This window comes from Lytechinus pictus, chromosome 4 (assembly GCF_037042905.1).
Source record: "Lytechinus pictus isolate F3 Inbred chromosome 4, Lp3.0, whole genome shotgun sequence".
NCBI classification, from domain to species: Eukaryota; Metazoa; Echinodermata; class Echinoidea; order Temnopleuroida; family Toxopneustidae; genus Lytechinus; species Lytechinus pictus.
The window spans coordinates 12118637-12138204 of NC_087248.1; the positions used below are offsets into that span (position 1 = coordinate 12118637).

Genomic DNA, 19568 nt, shown 5'->3' on the forward strand with positions numbered 1-19568 from the left:
TTGCACTGCCAATGGGAAACGGGTGGGTGTAAACAGAAAAGGGGAACAATGGTATCAGTCTTCGAAGGGGTCTCGGTTGGTGTTCAAAATCAAATCAATATACAATTGGGCTTTGATGTTATCAAGACTTTTACAATCCGAGTGAGGCAATGTTCCTAGCAAAATTAGTTTTACTTTTTTTTTTTTTTTTTTTTTTTTGGGGGGGGGGGGGGGGGCACGTTGCAAGTAAATCGCATGGTACGATGAATTAAGCTATCATAACACTATGTTGTGGAGGTAAACATATAAATATGGGCTTGTGTCGATAGCTTGCTAAGCGGAGTGGGGACAAAATGGGGCGGCCGCAATCGTTGGAAACAGTAGAGGGGGGGGGGTATTCTCTCTAAAGAATGCGCTGAGAGTGGGGACACGAGTTGGATTGAGTCATGGATACGGGGGGGGGGGGGCTTGTGTCGAAAGGGTGTGTTGACTATTCTGACCCTGCGCTAAAATAGTCTGATTAAATGAAATAATGAAAAGTAGAAAATAAATAGTTTTGATATTATCACAGATTTTCCGAAATGTTTTCTTCATGTTTTTAAAAAGATAAAGAGTGATCATTGAGAATTCATCTCAAAGGTGTGGCCAATGATGCTCTTACAGCCTTTACAGAGGGAGGGGCGGGCCCCCATTAAAATTGTTCAACAAGCAACAAGTGAAAAAAAAAATGGGAAAATATAAACTAGGATGTAAATATCGTCTTACTGTGTATTACTTCTGTAATTCAGTTATTAAGGTCGTTCTCCCCCCTCCCGAGCCAAATATTCTGGACAGACACCTAGTTATAGAGTTTAGGGATAATATTACCGAAAATCTGGTCGGAATAAGAAAATCATTACTTCTTTCGAAATCTAGTTTTCAATTAGATTAAGGAATCAATAACTCCTGAATCAATTTGATTTAATTTCTTTTCATATTGGTTCCCCATTGCAATCTAAAGAAGTTAGCAAGTAGACATCTGATCTTTCCCCCCCCCCCCTCACCCACTTAATCGCAGGCGATGTTTACATCAGCATCTCAACGGCTCTACCTTGCCAGCAAACAGCACGTCTACTGGCGGCAGATCAAGATTCTTGTACCTAACACCTGGCCCAGCAGGAGTCAGTACCGGTCTGCTAGGACCGAGACCCTACAGTCTGCAAACATTATCGTACACGAATTTCCCGATGACGAACCGCTTGTCAACAACATTGCAGGATGTGGAAAAGAAGGATCTCTGCTGCACTTGACACCGAGATACGTTTTAGATGAACAGTATCGAGAAGATAAATTTGGGAACACAGGTAGATATGGAGATCAAGCGGCCGAATCGGCTGCCCCCCCCCCCCTTCCTTCACCAAAAAAAGAGAAAATCATCGGAAAGGAAAAAGGAAAAGAAAGAGGAGAATGAAAAAGAAGGAGAAAAAGAAAAAGTAGAGAAAGAGAAAGAAGAAATGTTAGGAAAGGTTTAAAAAAAAAGAAGATTAAGGATTAGGAAAAGTTTAATATTATTTTAGCAAAATAGAAAATCTGCTCGCTCCTCGCGTTTCATATCTTGTTAAACGAAAAGCATGTCATATTCATTAGCATGATGATGACATCATGGCGCTTTTATAAAGTGTCTCGCATTTGATTCAATACACCAAATATGTTAATCTCGGCGTTACATCGCGCATTCGTTTGATTTGTGAGATACGCATCATGTTCATCGATTAGAAAATGCAAATATTTCAGGTTTGCATTATGCAGCGCGACACATAAGGACCTTGTAAATTCCTACAGTAAATAACACTTCTACTCAGTCCCTCCCGAAGCTATATTTTCCCCCTCGGAAGTATATAATAGAAATTTATTCCCTTCGAGAATATTACTCCGTCGGAAAATGAAATGTTATATTCCAATAGGTGAGCAATATCTGTATATAGGGTTTCCCCCGAGGGTGTTATTTCTTTCCAAAGGAATTTATCGGCGCTCATCCGAACCGTCGTATCAGTTAACTTTGGTAAAATGAAAATTATTTTGAGATTTTGCAGAAAATAAAGTACAAGTCCTACTGTATACATAATCAAATATCTATGCAGCAAATTATTTCAGTTCCTGAGATATGTAAGGATATTCAATACCATACATCGTTGATGAAATGCGCAAATCCTACAGCGCACGCTTAATACGCAAATGCGCAGTCAGCCAAACCGTCGTATCAGCGATGCAATGCCCACCTATTATGTGAGTAGTGATACGACTTCTGTTGACCGCGCGTAATTCAAGTGCAGTCGGTCAGCGTTTTTGTATTCCCTATGGCATTTTTGTAGATGGACAATCTTAATTGCTCAAACTGAACTTGCAAGCTCTTTTGTGACATTTCCTCGAATTCTTCTTTTTGCGTAAAAAATAAAGATTATAAAGTCAAAAAGGGGCCTAAGCTTTCGATCCTAGCAGAATCTTCGTCGGAGGCAAAATGACAAACATATAAAGTGGAACAGCCATAATATAGACCACAAACAAGCTACAGCAACACTAGAAACAAGGAGACAAAAGGGGCATTAGTGAGTAGAGAAGACCAATCAGGTTAGTGAAGGGGATGAAAGAAAAGGAGTAGGCAGACACAAAGGGAAGTTAGTGTAAGTAAGGCCAAGAGGGATTAAGATAATGAGGCAGGTAACATCAAACAGGATCTGGAACAAAACAGTGATAAAGGGATGAATAACTAGAGAATTAGTGAGAGGTGGGTCAAACAGGTTACAAAGAAAGGCTTAATAAACTGGTGCATAAGAGTGGGGGGAAAAAAGAAGAAAAAGAATGGGGAACAACTGATAATGTGCAAAAGACATATAAGTATATATGATAAAGCATTAAACAAACTAAGAGAAGAAGGTAAGTGTAAATATGTATCTATAAGTGATATGTATATAAATATAGCCAAAAAAGAAAAAAAAAATAAAGAAAGCAATATCAAGGAACTGTCATAGTCTTTCGTACCACGTATTTTTTTCCAGCAAGAAAAATGCTGTAAGGCTGGGGAACAAAGTGTGGAAATTATAGTCAACTTTAAGTCGATTTTTCATTGAAATAGGTTTTCACTCTTGTATCTATGATACGACGGTTCGGATGACCGCCGACGATATTTTCCCGCAAGTTCGCCACGCTGATAGAAAATATTCTCCCGAGGGGAAATTATAGCTACGGAGGGGAGTTGAAAAGCTATTTAATGTTAAGATAGACCAGAGAATATATATTATATTATACAGCTAATGTAAATTTACCATTAGATTTTTCTTTGGCTTAATGTTAAACTCGCAGTGCTTGATTGCAACTCCGGCCCGTCAAAGTTATAGCAAAAAATGTAGACAGTCTACGCATGCACTAGCATGTTATCAAAGCAAATTACCAAATAGGCATCTTTAGCAGTGTGTGGCGTCACTTCGCTGAATAGATCGCAGTTGTTTACTTTTCAGCGCAGTCATATTTACCAAGGTGACATCAGAATCTAAAATAAATCAAATGCGATACGATCACGTGATGGTGCATAGACATATTACCGATTCAAATCTACGTAACCTCTAGATATTTTTTTTATTTTACTCTAAAATAGAGACGGTATACCTCTTGTTCTGTCAGAATCATTTTTCAAACTTTCGACAAAGCTCATGCATCCCTTCCAACGAAGATAATCCGTCTCAATCATCTTGATCGTAATCGTGTAGTCAACTTCATTTTTAACATTCTTTCCATCATCATTATTATCACAATTTTTTTTCATCACGTCTCTTTTATTCCATGCTCATTTTAATGTGTCTTTCTGTCGATAGACAATGTCTTAGTCCGGAGCTGGGGTTATTACCGGTGGGGTTTATTTAGGGAACACTACAGCGGCAACGGAGACGGGTTTCCTGCTTATGACTCGCCAACTGGTGGCACAGAGGGAACGCGCTGTTCATTCAAGCTAAAAGGAAGCGTCAAGATGCCTTCAGGTTATCCATGTCAGAGCGACCCTCACACTGGATACAAACCCGAATGTCGTTTTGTACCAGACACTGGAGGACAGACCGCTACAGGCTCGCTACTTTTTGCACCAAATGATGCTCACATACCCTCGGTAAACCTTAAGAAGTAAATTATTTAATAAGGAAGTAAATTTCAGTAGTAAATTAAAATCATAATAAGAAATTATTGATATTCTTAAAATATGATAAATCACTAATATTGTTCCTTGATTAAAAAAAAGTATTTAAAAAATGTGGTTGGATAGTGCAGAGGCCGCGAAACGGGAACTGATCCCCCCCCCCCCCTTCCATTCATATACATGCTTGTTTGTTTATTTTAGTATGTACACAGCCGTGAAAAATTCTGGCATTTTTAGCCTTCGCGGCCACGGTACTCATGGTACTAGTAGGATATTCTGAACAGCATGATATGTGGCAATTTAATAGGCCATCCATCATGCGTTCCTCGACGTCTGACACGTTGGCAAAGGACTCGGTATATAGCCTACAAATAAAACCTTTCCTTATTCAGTGTGTAAAGCGGATTCTTGATTAAGCCTTTAGTTTATATCATTACTAGGAATAACTCCACCAAGTGTCACAGTTTATAAAGTTTATTTCCCTACAGTTCCGTTGCCGAGATTGGTGATCTATGTTACATGTATAATCTATATCAAACTTTAATAAGTGTAAATGACATTCCGACCTTATGCCCTTAGAACAGAATGGTCACCATACAGATGTATGAAAATATAATAACAATCTAGTTGTCACGGAGGGTATCAATACCTTCTGTCTTTTTCTTACTGCACGATATTCTTTATTTATCTGATACCAAAATCTAGGTAGTAAAGTTCTGTGAAGACGATAATGCAGATCTTGACAGCCTTCACAATCCTCTTGCACCAAATTTCATGAACAAATTATGCGGTGGAGATAGCGCATGGAAGGTCATGACCGAAAGAACAGAAGACTTTCAGGCTGGGGTCCAGCAATCTGCTGACACCACTCCTGAATTTGAAGTCGTCCAGGCCTCTTCAGTGAGAAGTGGTGCCATTGTCTTTGTCCTCGATATCAGTGGCAGTATGGCTGTAAGTCATTTAAAATTACCATTGCTGCTGTCTTGCTTTTCCCCTACATATCAAATTTCTAACAATAATACTGTAGTTTTGCAAGGCAGCCGTCCATAGGCCAATATTAAAATGTTGGGTAAAGTTCTTCCTCACCTATTGGGAGCTCGACAAGTAGACGCCAATGTTACGATTGTTTAGATTATCCAATTGGATAATGTTGTAATGTCATCACAACTATCCTGACAGCCGAAGTGGAATTATTCTTTAGTACAGAAGGCGTTACTCCACTTTGAAAGGAATTGTGATAATTCTAGGATTATTTCGATCCAGATTCAAAGCGCAGTACTCAACCCTCTTCGAGAAGAGGTTTACAAACGGAGTTGGTCCTCGCGCTTAACTTCATTCATTTCCGCATGGAGGAGATTCCGCGCGCCACACATATGGCGCGAACTCACTTGGAAACCACGGAAACGACTGTGGGTACACCACTGCCGAGGTTGCCAGTTTGATAGGAGTGAAATGTCGGTCCGTAGTACAAACGTATCAACTCCAACCGGAGTTACTCCGGAGTAACCCCACTTCGTTTTTAGTATATCGCTCGGCGGCTGCGTTTCACCAAAATTGCAGTTCATTGTGGCGGGTCATTGCAGCCGGAACGGCATATCGAAAAATATGCGAAGCTTTGGAACGGATTTATTTCTTCTTTTTTTCTCGATAAGAAAATGTTTATATGCTTTGGAGCGGCTTTCTTTGTTCTTTTTCTCAAAAAGATAAAAATGCTATGCCTTGGAACGTAAAATTGAGTGTAAAAATGGGGGTCCCCTCCGCGGCACATACCCACCACGCATTATATACTGAGTCCCCCCCCCCCGGGCTCTCTTCCAAATTATTCACGGCTTCCACTCGCCGTAGTAGAATTTGTGTTTATTTTCGTTTCTACGCGATAAGCTATGGCCACAGCCCGTCTTGTGTGCTCTCTCTCTCTATTCATTCGACTTACTTAATACCAAGTGCAAAATGGGACAGGGTAGGTCTCGGATCCACTACAGTACACGGATGCAAAAGTGAAAGAATGTTGCCATCCGTGGGAAAACATTATGCATCCGTTGTATACTCATTGCATAATTCTAACGTCTGTCCATCATGTCCATCGAGCATCGTCCACTGTGATTTTATCCGTGCAAAGAGTTTTGAGCTTCATGAAACTTTTACAGCGGATGAATCCCCCCCCCCTCCCATTTACGATGTAAACCGTGACATATGAGAGTAACAAACTATTATGTCCGTTGTCATTTGCTGAACGACCGCTGTAGGTCTATGCTCTCTGTGTTCCAGTGGCGTAATTTGCATCCTCTGAGCAAACTCGCGACTCACATCCATTGTAGTGTAGTAGGTTTCACGGTACGCCATGTGTCTTTCTAGGGCAAGGGTTGGTCCTGTTGTGGTGGAAAAGGACCATCCAATCTCGACGTTTCGACAAGTGTGTTCTTGTCGTCTTCAGGAGAATGAGCAAAGCAGATGAGCAGATGAAAACGGAAGGAGGGAGGAAAGATAAGGTACATGGAGCATCTGTAGATCGTTAGTAGCACGGAAATAGAAGGGAAGTAGGCGTATGCATCTTATCCGCTAGGCTTTAAAGGAACATCCGTTTAACATCCCCGTTACAACCTATCCACATCCGTTTTTTCTGTTCTGTTTTCGCAGATTTTCGTCAAGTTCTTCCATTTCTATGGCGACTGGGAACGAATTAATCCAACCCCGAAATATTGCTCGTCTGCTGTGTCTTTTATGCATACATTCTGTGTCCATCGGGTAGTGTGACCGTGCCTTATAGCCGTGGATGTTTTTAGTCCATACGTTTATTCATTTTTTTTTTTTAGGGGAGACAGGGGAACCATGGTCACGGCGTTTTCTTCGGGGGGGGGGGGGGGGGGAAGACGAGGAGAGAGTAGCAAAAGTAGAGAGGGAGTACGTCAACCCACGTCACATGCACAGCTGTAAGCCGTTGCGTGGATTGTACTTTGTTCACGTGGTGAATTGTACTTGCTTACAACGTACCTATGATCTTCGTGCGATTACCACGTTATCGTTTTGGGGCATCTGTACCTACACGTACTGCTCACGTTCGGTGTTCTTGCTCACTCGCAAGTTGCAAGCGGCGTGCAAGAGTGATGCTCATTGGTAGTAGCGGAGACGCGCTTTACTCATACTTTGGTGAAACCAAGGTCCGCACGCAGACCACACTCAGCAACGGCTCTTCATTGTTTTCCGCAAAGACCGCAATCGACATGGAGGAGGTGTAGCACTCTACGTGAAAGATGACATAAATTGTTTGTATGAAAATTATATCGTGTGTGACGATATTGAAGCTCTTTGGGTTAAACTGTCAATAAAACACTAAAAAACAATGCTTATATGTGTTATATACAGACCACCGAACTCGGCGTCTAATTTTTTTGATTTATTGAACAGAATGTTAAATCAAGCTATTACAAACACAGATGTAGAAATTATATTACTTGGAGATCTGAACTGTGATATGTCTCCATGCTATATTGATTCTTTGTCTCGATCTCTTGATGAAATCATGACTGGTTTTTTGTTTGATCAATTAATTGATATACCAACACGAGTGACGACAACGTCACAAACTATTATTGATCTTATATATTCCACTGATATAGACAACCACTTAATGAATGGAGTAATAAAAACATCGTTCAGTGATCACTATACGATTTTTACTGTCTACGGTGATATAGATATTAATCAAAAAGAAAATATTATAGAATGGAGAGATTTCAAAGGCTTTGAATTCTCTGAATTTCAGTCTTTATTATCCCAAGTTCATTTTGAAGATGTATATCAATGTGAAGATGTAAATTGTGCATGGGACATATGGTACAAGCCGCTGATGGAAATTATAAACAAATGTGCACCATACAAAAGAAAACGTATACGAAATAAGGCGTGTCCGTGGGTGACAGGTGATGTAATTGCATTGATGAATACAAGGGATTACTTACATGAAAAAACAATCAAACTGTCGTCATCATATCTTTGGAATCAATATAAAAGGTATAGAAACCTGGTGACAAGGGAACTCAATAAGCTTAAAAAATCATATATTACCTCTTTATTAGATGTTAAATCAGGTAACGCAAATGCACTGTGGGATGTTATGCGGCGTCTGACTAAGAAAAAGCAACCTAAAAATATGACATTGAACGTAAACGATGCCGAAATATCTGACTTGAAAGAAATTGTTGAGCTCTTCAATACATATTTTATTGACTCAGTTCAGGAACTCACTAACAATTTTGAACAAAGTGTTGAGAATCCCAAAGAGTGTGAACACATCAATGAAGAAAATTCGGAAAAGCAGACAAAAAGTGATTTGTTTAATTTCTCTATTATTTCTATAGATTTCGTCATCAAAGAGATAAAATCTTATAGTTGCAAAAAAGCAACTGGATATGGCGAACTCTCCGTCAAAATACTGAAATATATTTGTGATATTCCTTGTGTAATTGGAAGCTTAGTATATATATTGAATCTGTCCTTAAAGTCTTCTGTATACCCTGATGCTTGGAAAATAGCCAGAGTCCAACCGATTCCAAAAGGAGGGGATTCAGCCACACTGAAAAATTACAGGCCTGTATCTATACTGCCGATTTTATCTAAAATAATCGAAAGGGCAGTGTATTTAAACGTATTTGATTATATATCTCAGAAAGACTACTTATATAAGAATCAGTTTGGGTTTCGCCCTAAGCATTCATGCGAAACAGCTTTATTATGCATGGTGAATCAATGGTCAGAGAATGTAGATAAAGGACACCTGAATGGTATAGCTTTTATAGACCTTCGACGTGCATTTGATACGGTTAACCACTCCCTACTATTAGATAAATTATATCAATATGGATTCTCACCTTGTGTCATCAAATGGTTTGATTCTTACTTGAAAAACCGCCAACAATATGTATCTTTAGGAAAAGAAAAATCTACTCTACGAAACATTACAATGGGTGTGCCACAGGGTTCGATCTTAGCCCCGATACTTTTCACTTTATTCATTAATGATCTCCCAAACGCTATATCAAATGGCACCGTTTACATGTATGCTGACGATACTACTATTTCTGTTTGGGGGGGGATCGAAGCAAGAGGTTGAGCTAAAACTGTCAAAAGCTCTTAGGGATTTGGACTCTTGGCTCAATAAAAACAATTTGATTTTGAATAGTGACAAGACCAAAACGATGCTACTAGGATCAAAACAAAAGCTAAGGTCACTAGACAGCAATATGCTATCGATAGTGTTAAATGGATGTCAATTGGAATGTGTAAATGAATATAAATGTTTAGGAGTTATCATAGATAACAATCTCGACTTTAAAAAACACGTTGACAGCATATCTTTAATTGTAAAACAAAAACTAGGAACTATTCGCCGCTGTAAACAGTATTTTGATAAAGCACAATTGAATAAGCTGTATTGGGCTTTTGTAATGCCCCATATAATGTATTGCTGTACCGTCTGGTCGGAAAGATCTGAAATTAATCACAGTAAGTTAGAGAGATTACATAAGAGGGCAGCATACATGGTATCTAACTTCTCTTGGGAAACTCCATCTGAACAAATTTCCAAAATATTATCCTGGCCCAAAATACGCAATGTCTTTTTTAGAGCATCTCGCTTAATGGTTCACAAATGTTTACACGAAGCTGCTCCCCAGGTGCTTTGTGATAAGTTTATTTATATAGAGAAAATATCCTCCCGAACAACTAGAAGCACAAATAAGATGATAATCAGGGTGCCATATGCTCGTACAACCTTTTATCAGAAATCATTTTTTGTCACAGGCCCATTACATTGGAATAAACTACCCGAACACCTCCGATTCATAGAAAACATTAAACAGTTCAAACGGGAAATGGCTAAATGGGAAAAAACCTTATGTAATAGGGACTAATGGTGGAATCTATTTTATTCTTTCTCCTCATTTTGTACATATTTTATCTCTTTTCATGTGTATATAATGTTTTCGTTTAGTTTTAGGTAACATCTGTACAGTATCATATTTTATTTGTTCTGTTATTTTCCATAGTTAATTATGCTTATTTCATTTCATTTTTTTTTTCAATATTAGTATTTATGCTCTATTCTTTGTTTATACTTGAATATGTTACCATGTTTTATATTTGTGTTAGTTCACGAAGGGCCTCAACGAAAACCAGCTTGTTGCTGATTGAGCTACCCTTCTTTTAAATATTTGAAATAAATAAATGCAGTTTAAAGTGCTACGTCGGGTCTGCGTGCTTCCAAATCCGTACGCAGATGGTACTAACCACGTACGCCGCCTTACTTTCCTTTAACGAGCAAAACGGAGCTATAATTGTACAGTAATCATTTTTTACTTTCGTCAACAATTTTGATCGTTATTGACCTATAATCTTCCAAAGAAGTATGTATTTAAGTTATTGTGGGCGACTCGAATATAAAGATTCTACCTTTACCAAGATTTTTTTTTTTTTCGTTTGAAAACGTCTTTTACAGGGGAGTCGTTTCGACCAAATGATCCAGGCATGTACTGCATTCATCAACAGTGTGATGCCTTCCGACATCAAGATCGGAATAGTAGTCTTCCAATCGTCAGCGGGAATCAGAGCAGATCTCACGGATATTACCAATATCGCTTCGCGTAGACATGTCGTCGACTCCTTGCCGTCTGAAGCGACTGGGGGCACATGCATAGGATGTGGGATATTGAAAGGCATTGAGGTAACATCAGCATCATGTACAGCGCATGCTTTTCTATATTTATGTGATTTATGTACATGAAAAGCCAATTAGGCGTATGATAACGTTATTATTAGTATTAGCATTATTATTATTTAAGGCTTATTTGCCATGAGGATTTATCAGAGCATGACCAATGATAAAAAAAATCACAGTTACCATGGTCCCAAGGTTATTTGAAGTTGTTTTGTAAATACGAAGGATCATCTTATCAGTTTTTGTTGTCTAAAGCTCCATCAAAATGTTGTTTCAGTGTACAATGTTAAAGAAAAATGTCTGATATCACCGCTCCATATGCTACATTTAAGTGGTGTTGCATGAAAAGTCCATTACTTTGTAAATGGGCGGTGCCAGAGTATTTCGATAGAGGGGCATGGCGAACTGAATATGATGTCTTTTTTTCTCTCTCTCTCTCAATTAGCTTTAAGTAACGGTGTTTATGAAGTTTAAAGTCCGAAAATCATCTTTTCATTCCCTTCTTTTATCTTCTTACTTCCCCTCCGTTTTCAAGTATTCTCTTTTTTGTGTGTGTTTATCTCACAACTTGACAAATCATTGGGGTGGTCGCCATCTTGACATTCTGCCCCTGTAGTGCCGTCCCTGTTGTGATAAGTCCAAGTCAAAGTATCCTGGCGGTAATTAATCTTTACAACAAGGCTCAAGTATCAACTTGCTGTTACAGGTACTTGGTGAATACGCACGAGGTGGATACATCTTACTCCTGAGTGACGGTAGAGAAAATAATTCTCCAGTCATCAGAGATACGTATGAAGAGATTGAAGACTCGGGAGTAATAATTGACACAATAACAATAAGCAACTCAGCTGATGGGCAAATGGAGTATCTATCGTCAAGCACTTCTGGAATATCAAACTTCTGCTCAGATTCGGGTACTGGGACCTGCCTCATGCAATCGTTTCAGAGTACTTTAACGACAAGACCAGATATCACAATGGAAACGGTTCCTATACAGGTTTGCCACAGTTGTTTAAGAATTGGACAAGCAATATTGTTTGAACAGGTACTAGAGGAAAGGGACGAGTGAGGCAAGAGACTTGAAATATGATTCGGAGTGAGGCCTTTTTGTGTGGAAATGTAATGTATGATAGCTCATTTGGACAATAATAATAACGCTGTTCTTGTATAGCGCATATCACATTATGTCATAACGTCCCTAGCTATAGCCCCGCAGCCTTTTACAGCGCGGTGGCACTCACCTCACCTGGGTTGAGTGCAGCACAATGTGGATGAATTTTTTTGCTGAAGGAAATTACGCCATGGCTGGGATTCGAGCCCACGACCCTCTGTTTCAAAGTCAGAAGACTAATCCACTGGGCCACAACGCTCCACAATTTGGAATACATACAATTCAAATTAGAAGTTAGTATAAAGGTTAGAGGGACGATGATAACAACCTTGAAAGTCAGTCGTTATCCATGAAAAATATGCAAGTAGCGACTGTGCAAGTGAAAAATTGCATAAAATGAGACCGATTTTATGATTTTCGGTTTGTTTTACCCGTGAAAGCATCATATTAGGTTTACATTCCAGTAAAGAGGAGATAAGGTGCCAAGAACTTTTCGATCACACAAATGATTTGTCTTTTCCACCGGTCATGAGGGTAAAAAAAATCATTTTCAACATAATTTCAATGATCTACTGCAGTGAAGGGATCTGAGGGAGCAGAGTCATGGCAGCAGACGAGCAAAAAATAGATATGTTCGCTGTTTTTTACGATGAACACATCATTTGTATTTGCATGTTTTTTTAAGAAGTAAAATCTATTATAAACCAAAAACACTCTCAAATAACTAAAATATTGAACGATAGTTGCATCAAATTTCTTTATTATTTATTTCAACTACAACAAATTATGCAATACTATTCAGATTTACAGTTCGGATATCAGCATAAGTAATCATGGCTCCTACAATATCCCGATAGTTGTCGACTCTACAGTGGGCAGTGAAACGGTAGTCATAGTTTTCTGGACGCAGAGCCAAATGCTTTCCATTGCATTCACTGGACCAGATGGAAATCGCATTGACCGGAATCATCAACGCTATCAACTTGAAGCGATCACAAAGATTGTGACGATCACCTTACCCGAGGTGAAGGTAAGACATCGACGCTTTCTCAAACATATGTCTAATAAAAACAGGGGGAAATATGGATATTTATATGACACCTATATAGATCTTTGTCATTTGATTGGTTGTTCGATATCGATCATTCATCCCATTTCACAATGACGTCATCAACCGTGCAATTTTGGATCCATTCATCGTGCAATTTTGGATCCATACGATTTTGTCCATTGCATGCGCGCACCAAGGCAGTAGAACCCTGGTAAAACCACTCGTGTTTGCAGCGCACATGTTGTATCTACGTGATAATCAACAGACCGAGCTCGCACTACATAAGCATATTTTGCATCGAAATTAATGAATTTCATATGAAAAAGAATATATTTTAGATGTCATATAAACCACATAATTCGTGCAATGGACAGAATTCTTCATTTGGTGAAAGATGAAATGAATGATCCATTCTGTCCATTGCACTCATAAATATTCATTATTTGCATAATGTGTAACTTTCCTTCAACGATTATAAGAAATAAGAAGAACTGCAATACTTGCTTACATGGCGTTTGTCACTTATGCATACTTTACCATGCTTAAAAGCACAGCGCACACAATGCTATGTGATAGCATTACGATCCCATCGCAACAAGTTCCCAATCTCGTCTTTGTTCTATCGCATCGCAGGACAGCGCAATGCATCTCCATGTCACTTTTTTAACGCATACGTTGTCTACGCAGCTAGCAGCAGCGCATCAGATTTATTGATCATGATGTCATCGTCTTAGACAAATCTGATTGGCTAAAATTATCAGGAAGATTTGACATTCGCCTATCAACTGTCTGAGATAGGGTCTGCGATTCTTCTGCTGCATATAAGGTGTGGTATTCTGAAAACGTTCTTATCTCAAATATGTATATAACTACGCCGTCTCTAATTGGTATATTCTGAAAACGTTTTGATTTTTTCCCTATTTTTCTGGCTTTACAACTTCTGCTGAGCGCAATCCTCATTACCAGGTCCGTCGGAGATGACCTTAAGCCGTAGGTCCTCTGGTTGCTTGCTTAGAAGCATTCATGCTTTCTTAGCAATCAGGTTAAAAATTTACCACCACCTCACGCATACAATACAACTGAAGCCACTGCAGCCCAACCCCCTCAGTTTTCGAGGCCCCTGTCTAGTTCTCACGAGGAGCCTAAACCTCGAACTTCGAAATCAAAACTTTTAAAACAAGTTTGAACGATTGCGTTGACGTGGTATTCTGATCGCTGTACACTCGTAGTTAACATGCGGTAGTTTAGGCGCCTCGTGCAGTGACCATCTTATCTCTCAACGCGCGAAATACCGGAAACTTTTTGTAAGGGTCAACATTAAACTACGACAGTGGTGTTTAAGATAACTAGTGCTTGTCCACATGTCTACACGGACATAAACCAAAATAAATATGTCGCTGCTAATTTAACTTCGAAGTTGAGGGCCATCGTGTAAACGACATTAATGTCAATGTGGTATTCTGAATTTCACGCAATTATGTAATTATGCCAGTAATTAATATGCAAGCAGTCACACGATATTCTCTTGACATAAAGAACACTTATATTGGTTAAACTGCGTATACAAAGCGTGATTTGATTGGTACTACTACTATCTAGAAAATAGGCCTGTTGAAGATGGGAGAGAGGCAGTCCTTGCAGAGATGAGAACGCGTTAAGAAGATTTTCAGGATACTATTTTGAAGTGATTTTAGCGTCTTCCTATCTCAGTAAGATAAGATAAAAGATGAGTACAGAGATAAGACCATTTTCAGAATACCACCACTGATCGCAGGTGCAGCGCGTTGCAGGTTGGCGCACACTGCGTGACTTTGTTCCAATCGATTTTTAGTGCAATCGAGTCGCGTAGTCCGCGTTAGGTGTTTCATAAAGCTGTTCGTAAAGTTACGCACAACTGTACGCACGACTGGAACATGGTCTTAGGTCATAATATACAAGGATATCATTAAGCACAAGTCAAGGATCACCAGTCGTGCGTAAAGTCATATCTTACGAACAGTTTTATGAAGCACCCACCTGGCATTAGCAGAGCTGCTACCTTGAGGGTGTTTCGATGACAGCTAACAGCACTGACCAAATTGTCGGTGCCGACAATTCGGTGAAATCATTGGTTTTTATTGGCTGAGAAGCTATAGCCTCTGACTGTCACTATACAGTGCTGAACGCTTATCTTTCGAATGCTTGAGCGAACAAGGAACATTTTTGTCAGGGGTTCAGAAAAAGGTTTGCGCCAAGTGGCAGAAAATAAGAAAGCATTGACGATGTTGCTAATCAGCCGACTTCGTCTTAGCCTTTTCAATATCATTGCCATAATTTTCGAAGAATGCTTTCAAAACGTATTTAAAAAGCATTGATTTACTCGAATTGTTTCGGGTTTTTTTCATCTAAATATGTTATCGTTTACCACTGAATATTCCTTAATAAGTAAGAACAAAAAATTGTGAACCCAAGTGAGAAGATTGGATTAGTAATGGTAGAGCTTAAAATTCATTCAAATCATTTAATTGTGTGCTGTAAAGGTTATGGTGCACTTGGAAGACACGAACATTTTCATGTATATAAGAATTGACATTGTCCTGTCAAGCACCATGGCCCTGTGAAGCAGGCGTGCTGGGGGTGCACCCCAAGATTTCCCTGGGTGTGCTGCGTGTATTATTCATCATGGGCAGAACCCTTTCGAAAACTCTTACGTATGTCAAATAAAAAATTGTGAACAGAACTTACTTTAGTTTGTAACAACTCACCCCCCCCCCCTTTTTTTTTGGTCAAATTTATCTTATTAAAAAGACAGCTTAATTTTACTGTTTTGTGAAATCTTTTTAGCGCGTCAAATTTAAACCATCATCCCCTATTAAAATCGTTTCCAGCAGTCCCTATCAAGCACGCAATTTGACTTGTCCAAGGAATCAATGTCCCCTTGACAATAGGATTTATGTCTTTCAAATTCACCATAACTTTTGTTTCGCATGATAAAAGGTTTTTAATAGGTTACAAGATCTCCCATTAATAATGCAAATCTCTTTGCTTGGGTTGACTACAAAATTTTTGTTCTCTTATGAAAGACAACATATTCAAATGAAAATACGAAACGTTTTAAGTAAATTAATGCTTTGTATAAAAAAACGGATTTTGAAACCATAATTCGAAAATTATGGCATAAGAGGAAGTCTGCTAATTAGCAAGATGTCTGATTGTCAATACTTTCTCATTTTCTGCCACTTGGCGCAAGCCTTTTTTAAACCCCTGACAAAAATGTTTAATGGCATTTGCAAAAATAAGCTTTCAGAGCATCTATTGACATCAAAATATGAAGAGCTCCCTTGCAAAAGGGGTTAGGTCAATTTTTCATCAAATTTGATTTTTGTTGTCTCAATGTATATATTTTTAGTAGCTATATAAGATGATACCGAAGAAAAGTTGAAATTCCCATTAAAAGTTGAACAAAAATGGCAAAGAAAAATCACTTATCAATTATTTTTCTAACGGGGTTAGGTCCATTTCAGTTTGATCGCAAAATCGGTTAGGTCCACAGAGATTTTCATTTTGGAAAAGAATATTTTAAACAAATATGAAGACAGGTAGATAGATATTTTTATACACAATTTTATGTTCTCATGGTAGGGTGTCATGAAAATTTGGTTTCCCATAAGAATATTGCAATATGGGAGAATAAAAAAAAAACGATTTTCTTGGAGTGGACCTATAACCCCTTTGCAACCAAACTCTTCTGAAGAGCTCATTTTTCAAAAGGGGTTAGGTCAATTTTTCATAAATTTAATTGTTTTCTGTCTCAAAACCTCTAAGTGATTAGTTTCACCTTTTTAATCAAAATAAATTTGATTCGTTTCAGTTTACTTGCAAAAGGAGTTAGGTCCACAATGATATTTAAAAAAAATATGTAGAAAAAAAGTGAAGACAGGTAGATTTTTTTATACCCAATTTTATGTTCACATGATTGGGTAGTACATCACGACAATGTAGCTTCTCATAAGAATATTGCAATAAGTGAGAATAAGAAACATGTTTTTTTTTCTCGGAATGGTCCAAAGTGGACCTAACCCCTTTAGCAACCAAACTCTTTATATAGACATCATAATTTGAAACAAAATTTTTGACTTTTCAAATCTGTCCCGTTTTTTTATACGCACTGTAGTAACTGTATAGGAGAAAGTCACCTTGTCAATGTTGACAACTTTCAAGAAATTGACCACCCCCCCCCCCCCCGTAGTATCTGATCGGATAAAGGGACATAATTTCATGTCATTTGTACTAGCCGCTTATCAATTATATGTAGATGTACCATACATCAATTTAAAATGGTCGTATACACAAAACTAACTATGTAATATGTTTCCCTTTTGATACATTGTACAAAAAGGTATTGAAATACGTTTTCAGGGTATTGTTAATTAAGACATGTTCGAAACGTATTGAAAGGCAAGAAAACTATAGTGATACAATTCTTTAGCAATATTGGTTAGAATTTATTTCATGAATGTTTTTTTTAAGCCAGTTTCCTTCAATTAGATATTTGGCATTACTATCATTTTGTCGATTACGATTTGATTGTTGTTGTAATCATTGTTATTTCTAAAAGACTGGGTTGTGGCAACTATCCTTCAGCAACGTTCAACTATCCGATGATACCAGTGTTTCAGTCACATCTAAACCGAATGCGCAATACTCCTCAGTCACCATGAATGTATTTTTAGGAACGCGTGTAAGTTCAGTCTTGATTTTTTTAATAAATGAATAGTATAATGTCTGTATGTTTTGTTTTGTTTTTGCTATAAAAAAGATAATGATAAAATTGTATAATTTGCGTTTTAAAAATGAACGATTTGATTTTAGACCCCAAAACATTGCGATTACAGCATGTCTATCCAAACTGCTTTAGGGCGTTGTTGCTAAATTCATTTTCTGACTAATTTTGTAAGTCCATGGGTGCCAAATCTTCATCCGATAGTTTGAAGATCAAAATTGTCGCAATAAATTATTGCATTTGGACTCATATGTTAGGTTGTAAATAATAGATTTCGGGGGCATAATTGATTAGGAAGTCCGATATTCTGATTCATCTCTCGTTGAAATTATGGACTTTTTAGATATTAGATATTAGATTAGACCACCACCTTAAAATTTGAAAATAGCTGCCGTCGCTTACACCGTTTTAAATCTTTATGATAAAAACTGAATGGAAGTATTATGATGCGATTTATTCTATACACATCATGGCCTATAATGGTAGACCGTAGGCTTATGTATTTTCAAAATTAGTCATTTGTAGGCATACATTTTTCCTCTACATATCTAGGCGGTGAACTTTGCTAGGACACGAGCACTAGCTATATACGCTCAAGTTCAGCAGGATTATCAATCTGTTTCAAATGCTAACGTCACCGCCATCATTCGGGATTCTTCCAAAACAACCACAGTGACACTGAAGGATAACGGTTCAGGTGAATAAACATCCATCAACACCATCTCAATTTGCTAGTAGAAATACTAGTGAACTGCTGCAAAGCGACCGCATTTGAAGCCTTAAGGCCGGCGTTACATCCACTACGCCAATCAAAGACACGAAGTTTGTCGCAAAAGTGAAGTTGTGACATTCCAGTTTTCAGTGGCGGTCGAGTGTGATCTAAAATAATTGCCTATTGTTTGATAAAATGATCGGGAAAGTCTGTTCGAGGGATTTGGATGTCCTTAAATTTCGAAATGATGAGAGAGCTGATGAAATGTGTACTTCACTGTCAGATCCAGAGGCAGCACAGCCGCTAAAACATGCCGTTAAAACAGAAGTGTGCCCCCCCCCCCCCCCCCTCTTGAAAGTGAAGACCTTTACATGTATTTATTACTATTTTTTTTCTTGTCAAATATTTTCGTGGAGGAAATGTCCTTAATTTTTATTTGATAACTTTGTTAATGTTTTCCTCTGGAAAATGTGCCACCACACCGTTGGAAAATCCTGGATTTGTACTTTTAGCTGTCTCGTCTCCTGAAACCTACAAGTTCCTATTTTTTACAATTCACTTTTTATTATCAACTGTATTGTTTCAATAAGACTTGAAACAATCTTAGTATAAAGGGGGAAAAACACAATATACTTGTCTAATAGATAGAAGTTTAGTAGGAAAATTTAGGCATATTTTGTGAAAAAAAATCCACTCAAGACGTTACCTGTTTAACTGCTAGCGCTTGTTCAAGCTGTGTGCAAGCATAATAGATCATGACTAGACCTTGATCATGGTATGAAGTTCTCGAAGGATCCATTGTGCCTCTCAAAGGAATTTCGCTGTCACTATTTGTGATAAAAAAATGAAACAACACATTTGAAAGGGAATTTCAATTTTATTCATCATTAAGTCGTCTTGCTGGTGCATTTATTAACTTGAAGGCGGAATATATATTTTTTTGCGCAACGGCTTATTTCGATTTTAAAAAATGATAAATTTACCATCACTGCATGACATGAAACATGGACCGGACGCTCAAGAAACCATTTCCCTAGAGCGATGTTTAACTATATAATAGGCCTATTTTGTTTCCGAGC

At 38.2% G+C, this 19568-nt stretch overlaps 1 protein-coding gene across 1 annotated transcript; it reads left to right on the forward strand.

The window, feature by feature from the left end:
- The first annotated feature begins 1039 nt into the window (after positions 1-1039).
- LOC129259540 (calcium-activated chloride channel regulator 1-like) lies at positions 1040-18482 on the forward strand. The gene is made up of 7 exons (XM_064098973.1): positions 1040-1322; positions 3828-4114; positions 4847-5092; positions 10635-10859; positions 11560-11850; positions 12767-12994; positions 18330-18482. Exons 1-7 carry the CDS (start codon positions 1040-1042, stop codon positions 18480-18482), a joined length of 1713 nt encoding a protein of 570 aa, XP_063955043.1.
- The last annotated feature ends 1086 nt before the right edge of the window (positions 18483-19568 follow it).

Coding starts and splice junctions, on each gene's coding strand:
- LOC129259540 (XM_064098973.1), top strand. CDS start 1,040: ATGTTTACATCAGCATCTCAACGGCTCTACCTTGCCAGCAAACAGCAC. Junction 5,093..10,634: donor ATATCAGTGGCAGTATGGCT/GTAAGTCATTTA, acceptor CGTCTTTTACAG/GGGAGTCGTTTCGACCAAAT. Junction 12,995..18,329: donor TCACCTTACCCGAGGTGAAG/GTAAGACATCGA, acceptor CTACATATCTAG/GCGGTGAACTTTGCTAGGAC.